At 36.1% G+C, this 27,393-nt stretch overlaps 1 protein-coding gene across 9 annotated transcripts in view; it reads left to right on the plus strand.

Moving 5' to 3' along the window:
• LOC150100469 (5'-AMP-activated protein kinase subunit gamma-1-like) overlaps positions 1-27,393 on the plus strand; it is an 855,293-nt gene that overhangs the window by 388,094 nt on the left and 439,806 nt on the right. For all 9 annotated transcript variants that reach the window (XM_090402490.1, XM_090402487.1, XM_090402491.1 and 6 more), the window contains 2 exons: positions 5,350-5,401; positions 22,709-22,812. In XM_090402490.1, the coding sequence (XP_090258616.1) occupies positions 5,350-5,401; positions 22,709-22,812 (156 nt within the window). The remainder of the gene's footprint in view (positions 1-5,349; positions 5,402-22,708; positions 22,813-27,393) is intronic.

Consider the following 27,393-nt stretch of genomic DNA (forward strand, 5'->3'; position numbering starts at 1 on the left):
ATACTTAAATGATGCAGTATCAGAGTGTGTCTCTGATACTGCAGTTTTTCACTTTGAAAAATAAATAGGATAGGAGTCTAATGGATGTGTAATCTTGTTAAGCAAGAGATTCATAAGAAAAGGATGATGTGGAAGGAATACCGTGTGCATAAGGATGATGTGCATTATGGAAATTATAAGCAGTAGGCTAGAATAGTCACAACTGTTGTACAGAGAGCAAAGTCTGAGTATGAAAAGAAACTGGCTCTGCGTGCTAAAGACAACTTACAAGAATTCTATCGATATGCTACATGTAAAAGAAAGAATGAATATGAAAGAAATGCAGATGGTGTGATTATTACAGATACAGAAGAGGTTGTTCAACTAATGAGTGACCATTTTGTTAATAGTTATCAACCTGGTGTATGCGTTATTGAGCTCACTTCTACCTCTTCACTGGATGAAGAAACTCAGGTGTATGAGGACGAAGTATTAGAGCTGTTGCACAAACTGAATAAGAATTCAGTAATAGGGACTCATGGAATATCAACACGTGTGCTAAAAGAGTGTTCAGCTGAACTGGCTATTCCTTTCACCAGGCTGTTTAATATCAGTCTCAGAACAGTGAAGATTCTGCAGCAATGCAAAGAATGTATGGTAATTCCATTCCATAAAGTTTGTGCAAAGACCAGTGTATCCAACTATCGAACAATTAGTATCTCAGGAGTGGTGGTGAAGATTTTGGAGAAATTGGCTAGGTCGCATTCAGAAATGGGTTGACAGTGAATCTCACTTTGTAATAAGCAAGATGGGGTTTACTAAGGAAAGGTCATTTTTTAGCAACTTGCTCACATTCTATAACAATATTGAACTAGACAAGGGGAATGGATAAACCATGAATACTTCTGGATTTTGCTAAGGCTTTTGACAGAATACAGCATGGTAGACTGTTGCATAAATTGAAGAATATAGGTTTGGATTATACAATATTAGCATGGATAAGAGGATGACTGACTGACAGATATCAAAAAGTGCTGTATGGAGGATGTGAGTCTGCCATTGGTGAACCACAAGGATCGGTGCTTGGTCCACTGTTATTCAGTCTATACATTAATGATATTGGGAAGGATTTGACAAGTGACATAGAGCTATATGCTGATGTTGCAAAGATAGGTAGGGGGTAATCAGAAATGCTGCTGATATACAGTACTTGCGCATGATTTGAATAGGCTGAAATTGTGGGCATGGGAAAATGGATGTCAGTTCGATGTTAGTAGATGTAAAGTTGTTCACTTTGGCGTGATTAGATATCTAATGTTATGTTGAGATTATGCTCGAAGAAATTTAATGTGGCTAGGGATCTTGGAGCGTTAATAGATAGGAAGTTGAATTTCAGGGGCGGTGTATCAACGATTGCAAATACAACTCAAAAGATAATTGGAATGCTAAAACGAACATTCACATGTAAAGATAAGGATTTCATTTTGTCTCTTTACAAGGCCTCGATATGACCTCGCTTGGGCTATTGTCTGCAGTTCTGGTTTCCTGGTTTCTGTTGTGATTCTGATATATTGGAGAGAGTGCAAAGGAGAGAATGTTAAAAATGATATCAGGATTATGGAATAATACCAATTATGAAGACAGATTGAGAATTTGTAGACTCTAGCAAACAGGAGAAAGAAGAGTGATATGATTGAGACTTACTTCTGTAAGGGTCTTACAAGATTTCAATTCATGGAATTTTTCAATTTATGGAGGGTGGGGAAAGTACAGGAGGGCATCCTTGGAAACTGAGAATGGATGCCACTAAGAAAGGGGTGAGGGCTAGATTTTTCTCTCATAGGCTGGTACGTGATTGGAAAGGATTTCCATTGGATGTTGTGAGTACAAGCAGTGTGAATGAATTCAAGAATAACTATGATAGTTGGGGCGTGTAATCTGTGTCCTTCCATGATGGGTCCCTGACTCCCTGGGATAATAATAGTAATAATATCATCATCATCATCAAATTCCTGCCATGTACCCTCAAGGAGTGTACAAGATATGATAGTACTACATGAAAAATTTACATCATTACTAACTTCCTATCTACAATTTTCCTCCAAATTAGTCTGTTACTTGTCAAGGTGCCAAGATTATCAGATCTTATAATTCTATCATCTAAGGAACTTTGTACAGTATCAATCCACCTATATCTTGGTCTTCCTCTGGGTCGTTTACCTGCCAACCTTGCAGAAACACTTATTTTGCTAATCTTTCCTCGCCCATTCTGTTTAAGTGACCATACCACCAAGATTAGCTCTGCTAACACATTCCTGGATGCTGACAATGTCAAGTTCTTTCCTAATATCCTCATTTTTAATATGATATTGCCATTGATGCCATCTGTTCACACCTCTAATCTTTCTCAGGACTCTCATATCTGCGGCCTCTAGTCTTTGGTCAAGTGTTTTACTTCTGACCCAGCTCTCAGATCCATAAGTTAAAATTGGCCTGAACACTGTCTTGTATACAGCTAATTTAGTGTTCTGACTAATTTCTCACTTATTCCATATGAATTTATTCAATTGACTTCCTACCATACCAGCTTTGTTGATTCTATTGTCTATTTCCATATTTAATTTACCATCTTCACTAAAAATCGTGCCTAAGTAGCTGAAATGTTTTACTTGTTCCACAGGTTCTCTATTCACAACGCAGTTGATAATTTCAACGATTCTGCCAATTTCATTGTCTTTGTCCTTTTATTGCTGACCTTCACAACATATCTATTACAACAGTTATTCAATTTAGTCAAGGAATCTTGCAGACTTGTAGCAGATTTATTTAGAAGTATAACATCATCCGCATAAAACAAAGAGCTGACATTAACATCTCCAATTTTGATGTCATGTTTAATACCACTTTCCTTCATAATGTGATCCATATAGATGATGAATAACAGAGGGGATAATGTACATCCTTGTCTCACACTAGATTTAACAGTAAACCATCTTCCTGTATATCCTTCAATTCTAACTGCTGAATTACAACTCAAATAAAGACTAAGTATTGCTTGATATAATGTCCCATTGACACCATATAACTGTAGCATATTGAATAGCTTCTCTCTTGGCACCTTGATATATGCTTTTTCCAGATCAACAAAACTTAAATACAGATCTTTATTATATTCCCATGACTTCTCAACAATTTGTCGTAAAGTGAAAATCTGATCCTGACAGCCTCTATTTGGCCTGAATCCAGCTTGTTCTTCAGCAAGCTTCTTTTCCACAATCCTTCTCAACCGTTTCTCAAGTATACTTGCATATATCATACCAGGAACACTCAGTAATGAAATACCTCTGTAATTCTCACATTCAGTTTTATTTCTCTTTTTATATATGGGTACTATGAGAGCTCTACTCCAATCATCGGTAATTTGTCCCTCTGTCCAGGCTTTCTGAACTGTGCACTGCAGCCACCGTAAGAATTTTATATCACCATACGTCAGCATTTCTGGTCGAATATCATCTACTCCGGCTGTCTTTCCACATTTCATGCCTTTGATGGCTTTTTCTACTTCAAGTATGGATATGTATTCCTGACTGTATGCCTGTTGAGTGTTTTTTTACCACTGTGCTATCACTTTTTGTTTCATTTAGCAATTTTTCAAAGTAATTACTCCATACTTGAAGGATATCTTTTTTTCCTGTTGTCATGTTAGCTTTATTCATCTCTAACTCCTTTTACAGCACTCTTTTCTTCATTTCTAAGCTTCTTCAACAACCTCCAGAATATCTTACCACCACCTTGATATTTATTTTTTATGTTCTGGCCAAAATCCTTCCATGACTTTTGTTTAGCTAGTTTTACACAGTGTTTAGCTTTCTTACATCTGTTTCTGTATTCTCTAAGAGCACAAGCTGACTTATTTGCCAGGACCTTTTGATATGATTTCTTCTTTTCCTTCACTGCCACTTTAACTTCCTGTGTCCACCATGGAGTCTGATTTTTCTATCCTTGCAGACAACCTCACCACATGCCTCTCTGGCTGAATCAATCAGTGTTTTCTTCAAGGCTTGCCATTGACTCGCCAAGGTTTGGTTGCTGTTCTCAAACTCTTTCATTTTTTCTTCAATAATTTTTGTGTATTTTAGTCTGCAGTTCACATCTGAGAGTTGCTCAACTTTTATTCGCTTTAAAACTTTCTTACATGTTCTTCTTTTCAATATGAAATTCAATTTTATCCTGCTCAAGACTAAATAGTGATCACTTCCAATTTCAAATCCTCTGTACACTCTGGTGTCCTGCACCAGAGAGAAAACATCACTATCAACAATAACATAGTCAATGAGACTTTTCTTATTCCTAGCCTCTTCTCTCCATGTGAATTTGTGCACATTTTTATGTTGGAACATGGTGTTAGTAATAACCAGTCGATGTCCTGAGCAGAAATCCAACAGGTATTTGCCATTATTATTTGCTTTGCTCTTTTCTCCAAATTTCCCCAAATTATTATTGCAAGTCTGACAATCAATTTCTTCTCTGATATTTAGATCCCCAACAAGGACCAACTTTTCCTTTTTCATTGTGTCAGTTGTTTTTTCTAAAGCATCAAAAAATTCCTCCACTTCTACCTTAGTAAAACCTTTTGTTTGACCATAGGCACAAATGTCTCATTGTCCAGTTCCCCATTCTCATATTTGCCCACATTACTCCACTTGAGACTGACTACCATTCAAGAAGATTAGCCTCGTATTTAGTGTTGAATACTGTGGCTACTCCTTCTTTTCCTTGATTGTCATTGCCTGAATATAACATTTTGTATTTATTGTTCAGAAAGATCTGACCAGTTTTTGTCTTTCTTGTTTCAATCACCCCTATTATATCAATCTGGCTTATCTAATTGCTCAGCTAGCTCCATTTCTTTGTCATTCAGGCTTCTTATGTTGATAATACCGATCTTTAACTCTTGTGATGTTGAGTTGGGGTGTGTTTTCAGATTTGTTCCAGTAGCTCACTTTTCACTGTTCGCCCTGGTTCCCTGACGAAAACAACTGGGGCCTTGTTTAACCAGGCAACGCCCCAGCTGACATGAAATTTGATCATGTTATACCATCATTTGTACTTTAGTTTATGCCGATAAGAATACTATTTGGTCGGCTAAATCCCAAATTATCAGCCCATCCTCGTTCGTTCAGTATCTAGGTAGATACCCAACAGGGTGCATCACGAGAAGGTGTGGATTGGACATTAGGTCAGAAGCCCTGGTCGGTTCTCCGCATTCCTTTAAAGGCTATGTGGAGGTTTCCTCTCAGTTATATAGCTTTGACCCTTATTAATAATCTTAATAATAATAATAATGATTTTCATTTTATTTTCTTTCAGCTTCCACTTCATGCAGATCCATTGTGTGACAGGATTGACATTGAAGACTTAGGTAAAGAATAATTTTTTTTCTTTCTGTGTTAAGTTTTTTCATATTCCTTTTAGCACGTTACTGGATATTCTTATTGTTATTCTTTTGATGTAATATATATATATATATATATATATATATATAAATCTTTTGAATAAAAGAACATTCTGAGATTAAAAGACTCATTATCAGATTTTGAAAAAGCCATTATCAATTTTCATAATAATCATTTTTTTGTTATTTTATTCTTAACATAATTATGAGTGGATAAATATTTATCATAACCACAATCCTTTCCAGAAGTTGGATTGTCAACTTATCCTTCTCATCCATCTAGGACGGGTTGAGTTCCCTCCTAATGTGGGGATTCACCCTGTCTTGACTATCCATGTGTGTTCGTGGGGCCAGCTTGCCTGCTAGCAGGATGAAAAACCCCAGATAAACTGGGGTGGGGTGGGGGACTCTGCTGTTTATGCTCAAGAGCAGCTAACTTGGCTATAGCTGAGGAAGATCCTAAAGCTCCTCATGTCGTCATCGACGGGAATCAAACCTAGGACACTCCTTCCCCAGGCATATGGTTGCGAAGTGCATAGCCACTAGGCTAACCGCACTGACTGGGGTGTCAACATCCAGATTAATAGTGCAAAGGCTTATTTGCTTCTCAGAATAAGCCTTTCAATAATAATAATAATAATAATAATAATAAAAACAAAAAAATCCTGCTATAGACTTTCTTTAACTTTGAGTTATTTTGACTACAAGTTAATGAAAAATTAATTTCAGCACACCAAGGAGTAGACAATGTAAAGGGGATCTGCAAACAGCCATGTATAACTGATAGATGAATTTCTTAACCTGCTCTAATACTTTTCTTATTTGAGACAAGAAACCATATTTAGATTCTAAAGCAGTTTACTTTTCCCCCATTTGTTCCAGCATGAAATATAAGTGTTTTCAGAGTTGTATTACATACATGAATGTTTTCAGAGTTGTATTACATAAGATGAAGAGAACTGACATTTCTTTTTGAAGGGTACAGCTTTAAAAAAGTTATTCTGCAGTCTTTCTGCTAGATATCATGCACCAAACTTAATGACAATACTTCAGGAGGCTTCTGGCTGAGAGGAAATTGAGAAGCCTCCTGGTTTCACCTCAGCTCAAACAGTCATGATAAGTTCAGCAAAGAGAAATTGATAACATTAGAAATGCAAACTTCTCCAAACCTACCAGTGCTACATCACAAATGCAAACTTCTCCAAACCTACCAGTGCTACATCACAAATGCAAAATGAGTATTCGGACAATATGCACATTCCTGTGGTCACACATTTTTTATACTGTAAGTCAGTCCCAGCATAATAATTGCGCTTGAAGTAGGGAAAAACCTTATTTGGATTTCAGAATCAAGTCCTAGTTTTATTAATATTAAGCTTGACGAGAAATTATATTCTTGTTTTATTCTTTATCCAAGTGTTAGCAAACAAAGTTTGTGTATGAAGAACATTCATAACTAGGCTACTTTTATATAGTTACTATATACTATCCTTTGAGAAGGTGGTGTTACTTGACAGGAAGAGGCTGTGTACTGAATGTCACCTGCCAGTCTCGTTCTTGTTTACAACATCCTTTGAAAGTGGTGAGTGAATAAGTCAAATGTATGACCAATAATAGATTACATCCCTCTTTCCTTTCTAGAAAAATATCAACAGGAGAAAGACCTGAATTTCCACATTACAGAATTTCCACTAATATAGATAAAAGAAACCAAGAGATAGATTATCTGAGCTCCATCCTACCAAAGAATGGTTACAACAGAACATTAATCAACATCCAACACAGCCAGATAAACACAAAAAACAAGACTTTCAGGGTTGTTTATTATTTTAACGGTATAATAGAACACAGAAACTAAGTAAATAATTAATTTATTAACTTAATGCTGATATTTCGCTGGTGTTATAACCAGCATCTTCAGAGCACAAAAACACTGTTTGTCACAATATGCGAGACTAAAACAACATGGTGTACTTAAACAAAGTTGTAGCAGCAACACAAACACTAGTGTCCTGATTTTGGCGCCCTCTATCTGAAAAAAAAAAAAAAAAAAAGCTATCATATATTACTAGAGTCCTAGAAAAGTGCTAGTTTTTTCTTAATATGACTGTCTCCCAGATCTTCGGCAAGTTAATACAGCTATATTTGTTGAGATTTGGAGTGTGTTTTAGGGCTTCTGTCGCCTCTAAGAACAATCTCTCTGATTTATACGGGTTTCTGTGTAGTACTTTTGTGTTTTTCCAGTTGATCCTGTGTGCAGGGGTATCCAGAGCATGGTCTGCTGGGCCCGACTTCCCATAATGATAATTCCGGACGTATCTTTTATGTTCGCTGATGCGGATGTTCACAGTTCTTCCTGTTTGACCGTAGTAAGCTTGATTGCATGAGGAGGGTACTTGGTAGACTTCTGGATGTGATAAAGGAGGAATGCTGTCCTTGGGTGAGCGGATGAGGGTGGCTAATTTACTACATGGTCTGAATGAGTGCGCAGTTTATGTTTATTCAGAATTCTTGAGATCTTTTCGGATGTGCCTTTAATGTAAGGGATGGTGACTGTTTTTTGTAGTTCTCTGTTGTGGATGGTGGGAGGGGTTTCTTAGGAGTGTTTAGTATTTTGTTTATTTTATGTGGATTGTAGCCGTTGGCCAAGAAGGTGTGGCGTAAGTGAGTCAGTTCAGCAGTAAGAGCCTTGTCATTGGAACAGATTGCACTCGCTCTATGGGTTAGCGTTTTTAATATGCCATATTGTTGAGAAGGATGATGGTGTGATTGTTTGTGTAAGTATCTACCTATATGTGTGGGTTTTCTAAAAACTGAAAATGATAAGGAACCATCTGGGAGACGTGTGATGAGTGTATCCAGGAAGGGCAGACAGTTGTTGGCTTCCAGTTCCATAGTAAAGTGGATTTTTGGATGTTGGCTATTTAAATGTGCTAAGAATGTTTTCAATGTCTCAGGGCCATGTGGCCAAATAGCCAGCACATCGTCAACATAGCGTAGCCAAAGTGTTGGTTTGAGAGTGGCTGTATTGATTGCTTGTTTTTCCAGGTGTTCTATGTAAAAGTTGGCTGGGGGTGGGGGGGAGCCCATGGCTGTCCCATCAATTTGTTTGTATATTTTCCCTTTCCATGTGAAATATCCTGCATGTATTGTGAATTTGAATAGTTCAAATATATCAGGGGGGAAGTGTGACTTCAGTAGATTGAGGGTTTCTATTAGTGGTACATTTGTGAATAGTGAAGTGATGTCAAAGCTTATTATAATTAGCCACCCTCATCCGCTCACCCAAGGACAGCATTCCTCCTTTATCACATCCAGGAGTCTACCAATTACCCTGCTCATGCAATCAAGCCTACTACGGTCAAACAGGAAGAACTGTAAACATCCGCATCAGCGAACATAAAAGATACGTCCGGAATTATCATTATGGGAAGTCGGGCCTAGCAGACCATGCTCTTGATATCCCTGCACACAGGATCAACTGGAAAAACACAAAAGTACTACACAGAAACCAGTATAAATCAGAGAGATTGTTCTTAGAGGCGACAAAAGCCCTAAAACACACTCCAAATCTCAACAAATATGGCTGTATTAACTTGCCGAAGATCTGGGAGACAGTCATATTAAGAAAAAACTAGCACTTTTCTAGGACTCTAGTAATATATGATAGCTTTTTTTTTTTTTTTTTTTTCAGATAGAGGGTGCCAAAATCAGGACTCTAGTCTTTGTGTTGCTGCTACAACTTTGTTTAAGTACACCATGTTGTTTTAGTTTTGCGTATTGTGACAAACAGTGTTTTTGTGCGCTGAAGATGCTGGTTATAACACCAGTGAAATATCAGCATTAAGTTAATAAATTAATTATTTACTTAGTTTCTGTGTTCTATTATACCGTTAAAATAATAAACAACATGTTCGACGAACACATAAGTCTGTCCACACGTTTAAGGATTCTTCACGGAGACGATATCGTACGCAAGACACGACAATATGGTAAGTGGAAGTTGAAATTGGCGCGGCAACTAAACAGGTTAGCCTTCTTAAAGAGGTGCCGAGACACCAAGTTAATACCAAACTGTTTTAAAATCAAAAACAAGTTCCACTCGGCCAAAGCCCAACGCATCTATAAACGAGCGAGTGTAGCGCTTTTACGTGAACAGATTAACACCACTTGTCTGGAATTAGCAAAATCAAATTCGACCATCAACACATTACGAGAATCACTGCATAATATTCTAAATACGGAACTTTGGCAGATCCTAGATAACATCACCGATGCAACGGCAAAAAAAGAATTTGACAGAGTCAAAAACCGGCACCAAAATAAGTTTGAAAATCTCCAACAACGGAACACCATACAACGACTGCAATTACAACAAGACCTCGTCGTCATGAATCTATCATCACTCACCTTAAGCAAAGAAGCCACGAATGCTTTAAGTCGAGGGCACAATTTTCCCATAACTCCCAAGCAAGTTCCAAAAGCCGAAATAATGGTGTCCATCGAACGAGGAATATACGACCTGCCTCCAACAATAGCTAACAACATACGTTTAGATGTGGCCAACATCCTAATCAAGTCCAAGCCTCCCAAAAATAATATCCCACATAAGGAATTCATTGCTATAAAAGAGCTACACAACAACAGCCAGATTACCATAACAAAAGCAGACAAAGGAAATGCAACCGTGGTGATGGACACAACTGAATATGAAAACAAAATGCACACACTATTACAAGATCAGTCAACATACAAAATTTTAGATTGCAATCCCACCAACACACAAAAGAATAAGGCACGAAAATTATTGAAAAAAGTCACTTTCTGGCCCAAAGACATAGTTAACAAACTCAAACCCTTCCATGTTAAAACACCGAGGATCTATGGAGCACCAAAAATTCACAAGCAAGGCACACCCCTACTTCCAATTGTGGACAGTATAAATAGTCCCACATACAAACTGGCTAGACATTTAGCGAAGCTACTAGCCACTCTCACAAACAATTCTCCTTCCTTTGTCAAAAATTCAGCACACCTAAAAAGCATCTTACAACACCTTACCCTAAAAAGCTCAGACTTAATATTAAGCTTTGACATCACTTCACTATTCACAAATGTACCACTAATAGAAACCCTCAATCTACTGAAGTCACACTTCCCCTCTGATATATTTGAACTATTCAAATTCACAATACATGCAGGATATTTCACATGGAAAGGGAAAATATACAAACAAATTGATGGGATAGACATGGGCTCCCCCCCCCCCCCAGCCAACTTTTACATAGAACACCTGGAAAAACAAGCAATCAATACAGCCACTCTCAAACCAACACTTTGGCTACGCTATGTTGACGATGTGCTTGCTATTTGGCCACATGGCCCTGAGACATTGAAAACATTCTTAGCACATTTAAATAGCCAACATCCAAAAATCCACTTTACTATGGAACTGGAAGCCAACAACTGTCTGCCCTTCCTGGATACACTCATCACACGTCTCCCAGATGGTTCCTTATCATTTTCAGTTTTTAGAAAACCCACACATACAGGTAGATACTTACACAAACAATCGCACCATCATCCTTCTCAACAATATGGCATATTAAAAACGCTAACCCATAGAGTGAGAGCAATCTGTTCCAATGACAAGGCTCTTACTGCTGAACTGACTCACTTACGCCACACCTTCTTGGCCAACGGCTACAATCCACATAAAATAAACAAAATACTAAACACTCCTAAGAAACCCCTCCCACCATCCACCACAGAGAACTGCAACAAAACAGTCACCATCCCTTACATTAAAGGCACATCCGAAAAGATCTCAAGAATTCTGAATAAACATAAACTACGCACTACATTCAGACCATGTAGCAAATTAGCCACCCTCATCCGCTCACCCAAGGACAGCATTCCTCCTTTATCACATCCAGGAGTCTACCAAGTACCCTGCTCAAGCCTACTACGGTCAAACAGGAAGAACTGTGAACATCCGCATCAGCGAACATAAAAGATACGTCCGGAATTATCATTATGGGAAGTCGGGCCTAGCAGACCATGCTCTGGATACCCCTGCACACAGGATCAACTGGAAAAACACAAAAGTACTACCAGAAACTGTATAAATCAGAGAGATTGTTCTTAGAGGCGACAAATATGGCTGTATTAACTTGCCGAAGATCTGGGAGACAGTCATATTAAGAAAAAACTAGCACTTTTCTAGGACTCTAGTAATATATGATAGCTTTTTTTTTTTTTTTTTCAGATAGAGGGCGCCAAAATCAGGACTCTATACTTTGTGTTTCTGCTACAACTTTGTTTAAGTACACCATGTTGTTTTAGTCTCGCGTATTGTGACAAACAGTATTTTTGTGCTCTGGAGATGCTGGTTATAACACCAGCGAAATATCAGCATTAAGTTAATAAATTAATTATTTACTTAGTTTCTGTGTTCTATTATACCGTTAAAATAATAAACAACATGTTCGACGAACACATAAGTCTGTCCACATGTTAAAGACTTTAAGGGATTGTATATAGAGAATTTTCCTCTATTAAAGAGTAAGTCAAATAAAAGAGTAGGGATACTGCATGAACAAAATATAAAAATTGGCTTCTCCAACAACAAGATATCTTCTAATCTCCTGAAACCTGTAAACCTTGCTATCCACCTCTTTTAAAAAACTAGATATCTACATTATCAGCTGTGGAATACACTACATAGGACAGACAGGCAGGTCAGAAAAGGTATGCCAATCTGAACATATAAGGGACATTGATAATGAAAAAAAAAAAAAAAAACAAATTAGAACTGCCAGCACATATACAAACAAAACCAGACATGAAGTATTATAGCAACAAACAAAAATTCTCTGCATATATTATAGATATTTCTCAAGAATGTTCAAAGAATCAAAAAACAATCTGAAATAATGAAACATCTTCAACAGTACAACAAAAATCAAGGGGTGGTTTTACATCAGGTGTAGTTTTCTCTAATTCAACAGGACATGCATTTAGTTAGCAGTAGTATGAAGCAGACCACGAACCAGCAAACAACATCATAGCAAATGTGTGCTTTCCGTTGTCATTCTTGTTCAAATACTTTCGTTACATATGGTACTTGTTATTACATGTTTTTCAGTTTATTCACATATTTCTCCTAATACAAAAAAAGAAATAAAAATATATATTCAAAAACTAGTAGAGTAGTCAATATGAAAAAATAAATAAAAATATTATATACCGTTTGGTTCATTCTTGTGGAGTAATACCAGCAAAAAACATCCCCCCACCCACATCCACAGAAGTGTTCACTATGATATTCTGGTATTTAGTTTGGATATTTTCTGATCTCTGGCAAAAAAAATCAATGGAGGCATTGTACGATGCAAGTTTGGAATGTGAGGAAGACATTTCACAATTGCATTAATGAAAGAATTGAAGGAAAAGTAGGAGTAGACTTGCACTTTTACAGACTTAAATGCTGAACAACACAATTCTTCATTCAGGTTCTAACAACACTATTAACTTCAGTACTTGAAAAACTCAATCCTATTATTTCTCCTAAAAACTCTTTTCTTCTAGTCTTTTTACAGCATCGAAATCTCTGAACAAAACGCCATTTTATTAGGTTCTTTCTGTAAGTCATTACTTTATCTTTGAACAACTATTAAATCTTCACAAATCCAAATCTGTCTAACCATTGAATAGTGTTCTAACATTTGGTGTGATTCTCTAAGAATTCTCTAAAAATCTTTAACGTTTTCCACGGTTATATTATAAATTAAAGATGCCAAGAATTGTATTCTTGGTTTCATCCTTTATTCAAGTGTAAGCAAACAAAGTTTGCACATGAAGTAACTTCATGACAGGACAAGTCATATATAGAGGCTAATGACTTCACATCAACCTTAGTATCACATAATGCAATGCACAATATCCTTACGGATGTGTATAATGCTATGCATTATGGGAAGGACCACTACCCAGACTGGTTTTGACCTTTGTTGAGGTCTCAAGATGCCCAAAGCACATACAGAGAACTGGTTGTTAGTGGTCAGATCTTATTACATGTTCTGTACTGCTTTTTCCTGATGATGCTGTCAGCTAATTAACAGTGAAATATACGAACCCTGCCTCGTAGTGTTTACTTCTGTTATATGTAAGAAAGTTGTTATATCTTGTTTTTTCTTATAGTGGTTTGTTATTTATCTTTATATTATCCATTAGCATTTATCTTATTTTATGTACTTATCATATGTTATTATCAGTTATTTCGTCTGCCGATAAATTTATAGTTATTTTATGACTGCGTCAGCCGGCAATTGAATTCTGATATACTATCCTAGATTACTAAGAAAAAGAATGCAGGGATCAAGAAGTTTGCAGTCGTGGTCCCGTTTCTTTAGTTACTAATGGATTTCCCTCTAATACATGGTTCGTGATTTTCAAGCAGTAATTCAATCCACAGAAAAATGACAAACTCATTTGGTTTAAACACAAGGAATACATTTATTTTGACACAAACATAGAGATACATTTTAGTTAAACCTTCAATTCTAAAAGAGTCTGAGTTCTCTCCCTTTTCTTAAATTAACACATCCAAAATAAAGTTCTACACTATAATTTCTTATACCGACAAAATCTTATGCTTCCTTATATATCTATTCTCAGACTCTGTTAATTTATACTAAATTACCCATTACTATCACACTTATAAAATACATATATATACAGGCTTATTCTACAATTCTGGCATTGATTTCATGAGATAACAATCCTTCTTATATTTCAAACATTGTCCCCCCCTAGAATTTTAGCTAGCATTCAAATTAAATTTTAACATAATAACATTAGTTTCATTCTTTTGATACAAACAGTCCGAAACCTCGGTTTCCTATTCGGCTTAAGCCTAAGATGCTTCTTATTCCTTAGGTGTAGACAAAATGTCCAAATGCACAGAAATTGGCTGTTTTCTCAACGTTCAGTTTCGCTTTCCTCTCTGGTTACTCTAACTTAATACAAAAGGGTTTCAGCTTACCATTCTTGCTTTATCTGGTAGATTTAGGACCTTTTTATCTAGATTCTCGGATCTCCTCACTGTATTTACTTCAATGGCGTCTCCGCTATTCTTTTGTTCTACTCGAAAAGAAGCACTCTTTCACTGACTTGTACACTGGCATTAATTCGCCAACGGCCCTTTCTTCTAGAACTCTGGTTGCATTATAGCTGCAGCTATAATCCATGGCAGGTACAACAAGGGAAATTCTTGCTATGCATGACGGCAAGTTTTCACAGCTACTCAGCTCTCCGCTCAGGAAACCAGGAACCGACGAAAAGAGAAGAGAGCGATTCAAATCCCCCACCGAAACCTATATACCACAAAACAGCGCCCTCATTCGGTGGTGTCGTCATGCATACGGCGGCAGCTGATTGGTTACCATGGCTCCGAACTGTCTTTGACATGGCTTAAAACTTGTATCACTTTATATACATCTTTTTAGCAATTATACATGATTTTCTATCTTAATTAATTCACAAACACTCTCTGTTCAAGTTATGGGCTTCTCTAACATTACTTAAAATTTACAAAACTGAATATATACATGTTCTTGGGTCATTAATAGGCATAGGCACATTTTCCATCTGGAGGCATAAGTATGTCCTTATCCATCCCTTCTGACGTTACCTTATGTTGGGTCGGAAAAAGGATGACTCATCAAAAGTGAATCAGCACTTTTTCTGACACAACAAAGTTTTTGAAAAGAATCAAAGTTTAGCAGCTTCATAAGCAAGTGAAGTACACCAATATTATTGGGAAAAAAATGGAGGAGTTTGAAAACAATAACCAGACTTTTGATACTGAGTGGCAGACTGAAGAAAATATTAATTAATAAGCTAGAGAGGAATGGGGAAGTTCCCTGCAGAAATTGAAAAATCAGAATACCATGATATATTTAGAAAGTTATAGATACATTCATGGAAAAGAAAGCACATCAAAGGTTTCTATCAATTTTGTTTAAAAATGGTTTTAACTTTGCTGTGAATCCAGTCATATTCTAAATGGTGTTGATTGATTGAGGCAACTGATGTTAAGTCAATAGCTTCTACATACATTCATGCAGATCTTGATTTGCAAACTTGGTTTGCTTATGCTTGGGTAAAGGATTAAAACAAGAGTATAATTTCTTGTCTTGTATAATTTAATAACATCACCCACTTCACCCTTTTAGTCAGCAAGATGGTGTTTCACCCTAAAATGAACATCATCTACTACTGCCTAGAATTTAGATTGGCAGTGTGCTATAATTCATATGATGATTCCAGAAAAGTCTGACATTAGAATCAGATTGTTTTATATCTGATTCAGTCTGATTTTTTGTCACTTGGTTAAAGACAAAAAAACCACATGATTGATGCATAGCTTTTTTCATGTTGCTCATATTTTGTGTTGTTTGCTGTTGGATGTTCAGATTGTCCAATGGGTTCATCGTGGGAAAATTTATCGCAGGGAAAATTCATCGTGGGTGCAGAAAAAATTCGCTGAAAGTGTGCTATTCACTAGAAAATTGAAGTCAGTTTGGTTTAATACACATTATGTAGAGGTGTGTGATATTTGATAGTAAATTGTATCTGAGAGATACTGCGAACTCTGATGTCAGTATAGTATAGGTTTAGTTTTTTTTTTATTTACCGTTGAAAAATGGCTGGAGAAATATATCATACGATAATCCATCAGATGTTGAAGAGATTCAGCGAATGTTACTTGAGTCCGATGATGAGAATGATAGAGTTGAATGTGATATTGATATTTGATAGTAAATTGTATCTGAGAGATACTGTGAACTCCAATGTCAGTATAGTGTTGGTTTAGTTGTTTTTTTTATTTGTTTCTTTTTTTCAATAATTTCTATAATTCCTAGTGGTTTTGTGCTTCGCAACCATATGCTTGGGGAAGGAGTGTCCTAGGTTCGATTTCCATCAATGATGTGAGGAGCTGAAGGATCTGCCTCAGCAATAGCCAAGTTAGCTGGTCTTGGGCATGGACAGCAGGGTTTTTTCTGCCAGTTTATCTGGTGTTTTTCATTCTGCAAGCTTCCAACATTTTGGAGCACAGGACCTGCTGATGAATAATGTAGTGGAAAGATTGCAGTTTTGGAATGTCTGGATACATTTCCCTTAACTTTTCTGCAAGTCTTGACACAAAACCTTTATTTTTGCCTGTCATTGCTGGAGCACCATCGGTTATCACTGCTACGAGCCTGTTCAGAGGAAGTTGATATTTTTCAAAAATGCCCCACACAGTATCAAAAATGTCTTCCACTGTAGTGGTCCCATGAATGGGAATCATTTCCAAGAACTCTTCAGTAATATTCATATTGTCGTCGCAAGCCCGAAGAAACAAAGCATCTTGAGCCACGTCGTGAATATTGAAACTTTCGTCAAGTGCAATTGAAAAGCACTGTACGTTTGCGGATATTTCTTGCAACTGGTCACGCAGATTATCTGCCATTTCGGTTATTCTTTTGAGCACAGTATTTTTGGACAAAGAAATATCGCGAAATACTTGTACATTTTTGGGACATACATTTTTGGCTGCTTTTATCACACATTCCTTAACCAAGGAACCGTCACTAAAAGGTTTGGAATGTTTTGCCAATAAATAGCTGATTTCATAACTGGTTCTTACTGCTGATTCATTATCTTTCATAATTTTTGAAAATACTTGTTGTTGACTTTGAAGTGAATTCTGCATACTTCTTAATTTTTCTTCTCTCAGTTTACCCTCAAAGCGTGAATATTGTTCTTTGTGAATTTTATCATAGTGCCTTTTTATATTATATTCTTTGGTCACACTAATTATTTCGTTACAAATAATGCACACAATTTTGTCCTTTGTTTCAGTGCAGGTAATTTAATTCCCATTTTTCTTGAAATTTTCTCCTCTCATCAGCAATTTTTCTTTTTCTTGTTGGCTTGGAAAGTGACATTGCCTTGGTGAATAAATATAGTATTAATATTATGAACAATTTTTATAAAAATGCTTGAATAAAACTGCACAAAACTGTAGACCAGTGCACGATACTATTGCAAATAAAAACAAAAAAAATAATAAAAGGGATTCTCTCACTGCCAGATTGTCGTTGAATCGTGTTCAGCACACTGACTTCAAAGATCACTGATTGACTGTAGCAGGCAATTATAAACTCATAGCTGAATTCCCATGAGTGCGTATGCTGCGCATCACGTGAAGAGCTGGTAGCTAATAGAATTCAGTTTTTTTCAGTATGCTACCAGCAGCATGCTGTAAATTAACAATGAAAGCATAAATATAGACTGATTAGGATCGGATCTAACATTGAAATTGCGACATAAATTTTTATTATTGCAATTATATTATAGCAGATTCTTGCATCCATATTGTAACTATAAATGTTGTATGAAAACGAATAAATCGATACTGTATTTACTCAAATATAACTCGCACTTTTTTCCCCAAAAAATTAAAGGTAAAAAATCATGGTGTGAGATATATGCGGGAATGTTTAGAATCTAAAGTTTTCAGAAAAATGGGGATGACTTACCAAGATTCTCCTCTTCGTTATGGCTACTTCTGGCCTCGAGAGCGGTTTCTTTGTGTGCATTGTCAAAGTCATCTATCCAAATAGCGTCATCTTCTTTCTCATTATTCCAAGTAAAAATTAAAAGTAATTTACAAGATTTTAGATATGTAATGAACACTCTTCACAAATGTCTGAGAAGTGAAAGCAGAACGTGAAATCGGCAGCAGTGGTAGGCTAATAGAGATAGAACAGCTATGAAGATGTGGATATGATTGGTGCGGTATTATCAAAAGATCGTTTTACCAAAGCACAAAGTCAAGCCGACATTTTTGAGCTGAAACGCTAATTCTCTTCAACCAACTTCCATAATATCTGAAACTGTCTTAACAACATTCAGTCTATATGTCTTAATTTTAACACATTTATGAATTTTATTGCAGCTTTGTGTTTGAGTTAGTGGGGCACTCACACACATTAACTAAAAACAATAGAATTTAGTTAGATACTGTGTTTGCTGGTGAAACATATGGTTTTGCTTAAGTCTAAACAGCATCATGGTTAATGTGGGAGGGGACATGTGATTCATTAGTTAGCGCCATTTTTATAACAGTTGTGTCTAATTGCAGTTGAGAAAGGCATGTTGTTTACTGCGGGGAGCAAGTTATTGTTCTGATGTGAAAGTGGTTAAACTTTATTTTCGTGTGCGATGTACAGTACGTGCAAAACTTTTTAATTTCTTTTTTCATAAAGTAAAATCAGGGTACAGGGGTGTGAGTCATATGTGAGGGCGAGTTATATTCGAATAAATACGGTATTTTTGTTTTATTATAAAAAGCAATCATCCTTTTTTTTAAAATCTTTCCTTGAGGCATCAGGGCCGCCAGTTTGACACTCCTGCTATATGGGGATGGATATTAATCTGGTGATATGGATAAGAGAATAATGGTTCACAGACAGATACCAAAAAGTAATGTGTGGAGGAGCAGAGTCCAGGATGAAGCAGGTGACCAGTGGTATGCCTCAAGGCTCTGTGCTTAGACCATTGTTAATTTGTACATAAATGATATAGAAAATGACCTGAAAGGAGATATTCAGTTGTTTGCTGATGATGCAAAGTTGGGTATAGCGCAATAATTAACCAAGCTGATGTAGAGAACTTGCGGGATGATTTAAATAAGCTGGCAAAATGGGTAAAAGGTAATGGATGTCAGTTCAATGTGGAAAAGTGTAAAGTTATGCAATTTGGGATTAAAAGATTACCAGCTGTGTACCACATTCATGGAAATGGTACTCCAAGAGATTGATGAGGCTAGGGACTTGGGGGTGTTAGTGGATAGGGAGTTGAAGTTTAGAGGGTGCATTGCTAAGGGGTCCAAAATAGCTCATAGGATTACTGGTTATTGAAGAACACACTGACATGCAGAGATAACGAAGTTATTATTACTCTTTATAAGGCGTTGATACGTTCACATTTGGATTACTGTGCTCAGGTCTGGTCACCTGGATTCCTTGGTGATAAGGAAGTGGTAGAAAAGATTCAGAGGCGAGTGACCAAGTTGGTGAGTGGTGTAAGAAATGCTACATTGATAGATTGAGAGTTTGTGGATTACAGAGGTTAGTTGATAGGTGAAGAGGTGATATGATAGAAACATTTAAATTACTAACAAGTTTTTATAAGATTGATGTTGGAGAAATATTTCAACAGTGGGATAGTGGTGGGAGAACAAGAGGTCATTTCTGGAAATTAAGTGAGAGTGTGGTTAAGAAGGGTGTGAGGATTAGATTTTTTGCTTGGAGAATGGTGAATGAATGGAATGCGTTGTCTGACTCAGTTGTGAGTGCTTTATCTGTAGATGAGTTCAAGAAGAGGTATGATAGATATTGTATGGATAGTTTGGATCTCCTGTGATGAGTCTTCTGACTCCATGGATATACCTGTATATAATAATAATATAATAATTTCCTGCAGTCCAGTCCATTCTCATTGGTGATACATAACTTGTAATCTTTTCAGCCAGAAGTGCATGTTATGCATTTCTGGCTGAAAAACATTCTCCAGGAGAATGCATGTGACTAGTGTGTTATGGGACTGTATGCTGAGACAACCATAATTCTACCCTGTCATATGCTATTCTTTGCTGTCTGTCAATCAGCGACCCTAGTATTTATGGCATCCACTTTGCCATCCCCATTTCTTTCAGTATAGATTCTCTGTGGCATTCTGCCAGATGTTTTTTTGCAAATCCATAAGTATCATGGTGTTAATCATTTCCTTTGTTGAACTTTTTTTTTTTTTATAATTGATGCATTTTTTTATAATCTGTGAGTAAATTACTAAAGCATGATGATCTATCCTTCCAATGGCATTCTGGCTTTCATAAAGTATCATATACCTATTCATCCATTCTTTCATGAATTCTACTTTTAAACAGCTTTTCACTATTTTAAACATCACTCTTAAGATATTGATTTGCTATAATTTGTTAACCCTGTTGGAGCTTCCTTTATGTAATGCAATTATTTGCTGTCTTTCATTTCCTTGTACCTTGCCAGACATGAGACATAAAACAGCTTGATCAGCAGACTGTCAGTATTTAAACAGTATTTTGTTAGTGTATTTCATATAACACCCCCAAATCTCTGGCTTCATCAATTTCATGGAGTACAGTTTCATCAATGTGGTATATAGCTGGTAATATTTTCACATCAAGATGCATAACCTTACACTTTGTCACATTAAACTGACATCCATTCTCCTTTGCTCATACTGTTAGTCTGTTTAAATCATCTTGCAAAATTTTAATATCTTTATTTATTAACTATTGGTCTACTCAGTTTGCATCATCGGCAAACAACTGAATAGTTCCTCTTAGATCCTGTAATATATTATTAATATACACATTAAATAGAAGTGGCCCAAGAACAGAGCCCTTTGGCACACTACTAATCACAAGTCTTCTATTGGACTCTACTCCTGAATAAACTACTGTCTGGTATCTCTTCATCAACCACTCTCTTATCCACTTGAAAATCATATATCTTTTGGAATCATTCATGGTGATTGGCACCAGAATGTAGTGTTTGGTAATCTCTTAAACTGTAGAGTACAGAAATTTGTAGTTGTGATGTAAATAGTTCTTTGTACATTTGTCTGCTTTATTATTCAGCCAATCTATTTTTTGCATTTCTACACATCCTGTCTAGCTGGTTTTGTAGGCTTCTGTAATATACTCTGTTTTGGTTATTATAATAGTTTATTCAGATGTTCTTTAGCCTGTCTTTTCTGCTCCCATAATCTCATTATCTCAGGTATTATCCAGTAACTATTTGTTTTATTTATTTATTTTTTCTAAAAATCAGTTAGCTGAGCTGGTTATATAATATTTTTCAGAAAGTTCCATTCATTTTCAACATGAACTTTTTCCTTGTTTTGCCTTTCATTTATAGACTTTCAAGTCAAATATGTTGTAAATGTTCCATAGTATACATAAGTCGAGTTAGCATTGCATGTTACTAAAAGAGCAGGATATCAAAATTTATTTATGTTAATTTGGCAGATTATATTATCATACTGGATGTTTGATACTAGTTTGCAGCAGCAGTAGTAGTACAAAAAATAAATAAATAAAATAAAAAATAATAATAAAAAGAAATAAATCATATCTCTCAGGAAGATTGAACTGTCTGCGAGTTGGTCACATAAGGAAGTATTGTAATTATTTCACTTATCTCTTGTTTTAATGAGAAGAGAATTTGGAGTTGTGATGTAATGATACTAAATGTGACTAATATGGAATTGTGACATGATATGATTAATGAGCTATATGCTCCATTTATTAGAAGAAAGGCATTACTGTAGTTTGGTCTTTAGTTTCTGTTGATAAATGTGATACAGCAGATTTTGCTAGGTAAACGATGTTTAATGATGTAGCAGTTTTTTCAGAAAGTAAATGATGAAAAAGAAAAGAATGAAAACAAGAATATAACGTATTTTTTTGTGTATAAGATTCCCCCATGTATAAGATGAACCCTACTTTTTTGAACCCAAAATTAAGAAATCAATATTTTAAACATAAAACAGAACACATTTAATATTTTTTAAATATTTAAAGTATATTTAGTAATTAGGTAATATTTTTAAGATACATACTAAGAAATTATGCATTACTCTCAGTTCTGGGCATATCATTTTGTTCATGGTTTTTTATTTTTGGATATTTTTATGGGCTAGTGCTCAAAATATTGTTAATGCATTAATTTACCCCACCACCAAGTTGTAGAATATGAATGCTTTCAGAGTTCTGTTGGTTTATTCAGAATCAGCGTTAATGACATCAATCGACAGAGTTAACAAAGGTTAGTGATTGGCGGAAGCCAGTTTGGGGAGACAAGGTATTGGCGGAAGCCAGTTTGGGGAGACAAGGTATTGGCAGTTTTGTCATGGCGACTGCAGGCAACTGATTAACCCCCCCCCCTCCCCATCACATGTATAAGACGACCCCCGATTTTTGGTCTAACAATTTTAGAAAAAAAACTGAACTCTTATAAATGTAAAAATTTGGTAATTTCTTGTGAAATTTGATTTACTGATAAATTTGGATTGAAACTAGAACAAAATGAAAAATGTACCTTTTTTTTTTCCTACTTAAGTATTTCCTTATAAGGGTTTGTACACTAGTATTTAAATATTATTCATCTTATGTAGGGGAAGATGAAAACTTGATTTTTGTAAAATTCTTCAAGTACTACCGCTGTTATGACCTTATTCCTATCAGTGCCAAATTAGTAGTGTTTGATACACAGCTGCTGGTAAGTAGAAAACATAACTTATCATAATTTTTTATAAATGTGAAATCCAAGCTACATAGAGAATCATTCATCATCATCATCATCATTTATTTATAATTTTACAATTATAAATAGGGAAACCAAGCAAAACAAATAAGTGGTCTGTACTAAGATAGGACTTGGAGGTTGTTATGAGGAAGGAAAACCAGGCTTCTCTGTCACATGCTAATTGACGGAGATTCATTATTAGGTTTTATTTATTTATTTCTAGAGCAGTGTTTCTCTCAGGAGTATATGTACTCCCTGGAGTATGCAAAAGGTCTTTAAGGGGTGGGGGTGGTGAAAAAGAAAAGAGTGAAAACAAGAATATAACGTATATTTTTTCGTGTATAAGATTTCCCCCATGTATAAGATGAACATACTTTTTTCGAACACAAAATTAAGAAATCAGTATTTTAAACATAAAACAGAACACATTTAATATTTTTTTATTTTAAATTTCTCTCATCTTTGTTTACTTTTATATTTTTGTTGCCATATTATCTCATATAAGTGCAGGTATTTTCTATAATTAATTTTTCAATAACTAAAAAATCTAAAGAGAGTTTTAAACAAGATTTATTGCTTCACATGTATGGACTACCTTAGTTAGGGCTGCATCTGTTTGATGGCATGTTTATGTTCAAAAAGTTTAAATTCAGATAGTTCAAAGATGTTGGAAGTTTTTTCCCACTTGGTTAGACTATAATCAATTTAGTTTAATCCTTAATCCAAGTGTAAGCAAACAAAGTTTGTGCCTGAAGTATCTTCAGGACTGAGGCAACTTATGCTAAAGATGGACCAAGCTCTCATCGCAATTTGTCTCAGTATCACCCATAATGCAAAGCACATCTCCTTGCAGACATGTATAATGCTATGCATTAAGGGAAGGACCACTACCCATACCGGTTTTGACCTTTATTGAGGTCTCGTCAGTGGGATCCAGACCCAGAGGTGGTGGTATTAAGGCGGAAGCAATGGAGAAGTCATATTTAGCTATACGGGTTGCCAAAAGGTGTCTCACCTTATTATTAAATTACTGTGGATTTAGAGAAAGATGTTGGAAGTTTTTTTCACTTGGTTAGACTATAATAAATTTAGTTTAATCCTTTATCCAAGTGTAACCAAACAAAGTTTGTGCCTGAAGTATCTTCAGGACTGAGGCAACTCGTGGTAAAGGTGGACCAAGCTCTCATCACTACTTGTCTTATTATCTCTCATAATGCAAAAGCATGTCTCCTTGCAGACATGTATAATGCTATGCATTAAGGGAAGGGTCACTAAACAGACCAGTTTCAGAATTGCCATTCATTACCAGGGGTGGTAATGAATGGCAATGCTGTAGTCCATGAAGTTAACTGAGACACGGCTATTGCTGTTTCCCCTCAGATGGCATATGAGCAAAAAATAAGCAAATGAGCGACTCTGCTTGGTGGTGGGGTGAACCTGCCACGTGGTAGAGCCAACGCTGAGAGTTCTTCTCAGTGTCAGGGTGATCCTGTTACTGAGGGGAACAATGCTGAGTTATTGGAGTTTGACCTGTACTTGAACATTCAATGAAGGTCGAAACCGGTCTGGGTAGTGGCCCTTCCCTTAATGCATAGCATTATACATGTCTGCAAGGAGATATGTTTGCATTATGGAGATATTATGACAAGTAGTGATGAGAGCTTGGTCCACCTTTACCACGAGTTGCCTCAGTCCTGAAGATACTTCAAGCGCAAACTTTGTTTGCTTATACTTAGATAAAGGATTAAACTAAATTTATTATATTCAGATAGTTCAATCCACACATTCAGAACTTTCCACTAAATTTTGGAATCATTTATATGTCAAATTGGAACAGCCCTCAGTGGCTCTTTCACCACCTGTGCATGCATCTGTATTATGTTCAGTCATGTTTGTCTCACAAAAGTTGCGATGGGTACATAGGTTATATGTGCAGTTTTCTACACTCATGGAGCAGATGATATAGAACTGTATTACATTAGGCTACTTTCCAACAGAAACAGTTTCATTTTATCTCATTAATTTTTTAAAATTTCATAATGTTTCTTTCTCCTGTATATGTATATTGGATTTATGTAACTAAATTTAATAATTTAAAAAAAAAGTTTCATATTTGTAATTTATTAGAATGCAAAGGTTAAAAAATAGATACCTTTGTTTGGATGAAATATTATTCAAACTTCTCTTAAATTGTCTTTAACTTGAAAGGTGTGTCCTTTTTTACTGAAATATAAAAAGGGGGTACATAGGTACTGAAAAGATTGAACTATCTTAAGGGGGTGCTTAATGGTCAAAGCTATAAAACTGAGAGGAGACTTCCACATAGCCTTCAAAGGAATGCAAAGAACCAACCAGGGCTTCTGACATAATGTCCAATCCTCACTTTCTCATGGTAGGTAGATACCCTGTTAGGTATCTATCTGGATACGGAATGGACGAGGATGGGCTTGGGATTTAGCCGACCAAATTGTATTCTTATAGGCTTAAACCAAAATTTCAAATGATGATACAACATGACAGAATTTCATATTTCATGCCGGCTGGGGCATTGCCCGGTTAAACAAGCCCCCCCCCGATTGTTTTTGCCAGGGAATCAGGATAAACAGCAAAAAGTCAACTACCAGAACAAATCCTAAAACTTACCCCTACTCAACATCACCAGAGTTCAAGATTGATGCTATCAACATAAGTCAGTGTTTGTTGTTGACCTCAGCTAGGTCAATGGACCTAGCTGAGGAATTGGATAAGTACCAGATTGACATAATAGGGGGTGACTGAAACAAAAAAGACCAAAACTGGTGAGCTCTTTTTGAGCAGTAAATACAAAATGTTACATTCAGGCACTGATAATCAAGGAAAAGAAGGAGTAGCCATAATATTCAACAGTAAATATGAGGCTAATCTTCTTGAATGGCAGGCAGTCTCAAGTAGAGTAATGTGGGCAAATATGAGAATGGGGAACTGGACAATGAGAGTTATTTGTGTCTTGGTCCCAGAGAAGGTTCTCTAAGGTAGAAGTGGAGGAATTTTTTGAGGCTTTAGAAATAGCAACAATTACAATGAAAAAGGAAAGTTGTTCCTTGTTGGGGATCTAAACAGCAGAGTAGGAAATGATTGTCAGACTTGCAAAAATATTTTGAGAATATTTGGAGAAAAGAGCAAAGCTAATAATAATGACAAATACCTGTTGGATTTCTGCTCAGGACATGAACTGGTTATTACTAACACTATGTTCAAACATAAAAACGTGCACAAATTCACATGGAGAGAAGTGGCAAGGAATAAGAAAAATCTCATTGACTATGTTATTGTTGATAGTGATGTTTTCCCACTGGTGCAGGACAGCATAGTGAACAGAGGATTTGAGATTGGAAGCGATCACCATTTAGTCTTGAGCAGGATAAAATTGAATTTCATATTGAAAAGAAGAACATGTAAGAAAGTTTTCAAGTGAATAAAAGTTGAGCAGCTCTCAGATGTGAACTGTAGACTAAAATACACAAATATTATTCAAGAAAAAGTGAAAGAGTTTGAGAATAGGAACGAAACTGTGCAGATTCAATGGCAAGCCCTGAAGAAAACACTAATTGAAAAGAAGAAAGCATATCAAAAGTTCCTGGCAAATAAGTCAGCTTGTGCTCTTATAGAATATAGAGACAAATGTACGAAAGCTAAACACTGCATAACTGGCTATACAAAAGTCAATGGGAGGACTTGGAAAGAACATAGAAAATAAATATCAAGTAGGTGGCAAGACATATTAGAGGTTGTGGAAGAAGCTCAGAAATGGAGAAAGAGTGCTATACAAGGAATTAGAGATGACAAATGTGACACGAAAACTGGTGAAAAAGGTATCTTTGAAGTATGGAGTATTTACTTCAAAAAATTGCTAAATTAATCAATCATGATGACGGCACAGTGGTTAAAAACACTGACCAGGCAGGCAGTCAGGAGAATACATATCCATACTTTAAGTAGAAAAAGCCATCAAAAGCCTGAAATGTGGAAATGCAGCAGGAGTAGATGATATTTGACCAGAAATGCACAAATATGGAGTTATAAAAGTCTTACAATGGCTGCACTGCATAGTTCAGAAGGCTGAATACAGAGGGATGAATTCCAAATGATTGGAGTAGAGCTTTCGTAGTACCCATATATAAAAAGGGAAATAAAACCGAATGTGAGAATTACAGATACGTTTCATTACTGAGTATTCCTGGTAAGATATATGCGAGTATACTTGAGAAATCAGTTGAGAAGGATTGTGGAAGAAAAGCTTGGTGAAGAACAAGCTGTATTCAGGTCAAATAGAGGCTGTCAGGATCAGATCTTCACTTTACGACAAATAGTGGAGAAATCATAGGAATATAAAAAGGATCTGTATGTAAGTTTTGTAGATCTGGAAAAGGCATATGACAAGGTGCCAAGAGAGAAGCTATTCAAAATGCTACAGTTGTATGGTGTCAGTGGGCATTATATCAAGCAATACTTAGTCTCTATTTGAGTTTGTAAATCAGCCGTTAGAATTGAGGGACGTACAGGAAGGTGGTTTAA

This window comes from Typopeltis vanoorti, chromosome 13 (genome assembly GCF_054136105.1).
Source record: "Typopeltis vanoorti isolate ZY-2024b chromosome 13, IOZ_Tvanoo_1.0, whole genome shotgun sequence".
NCBI lineage: Eukaryota > Metazoa > Arthropoda > Arachnida > Uropygi > Thelyphonidae > Typopeltis > Typopeltis vanoorti.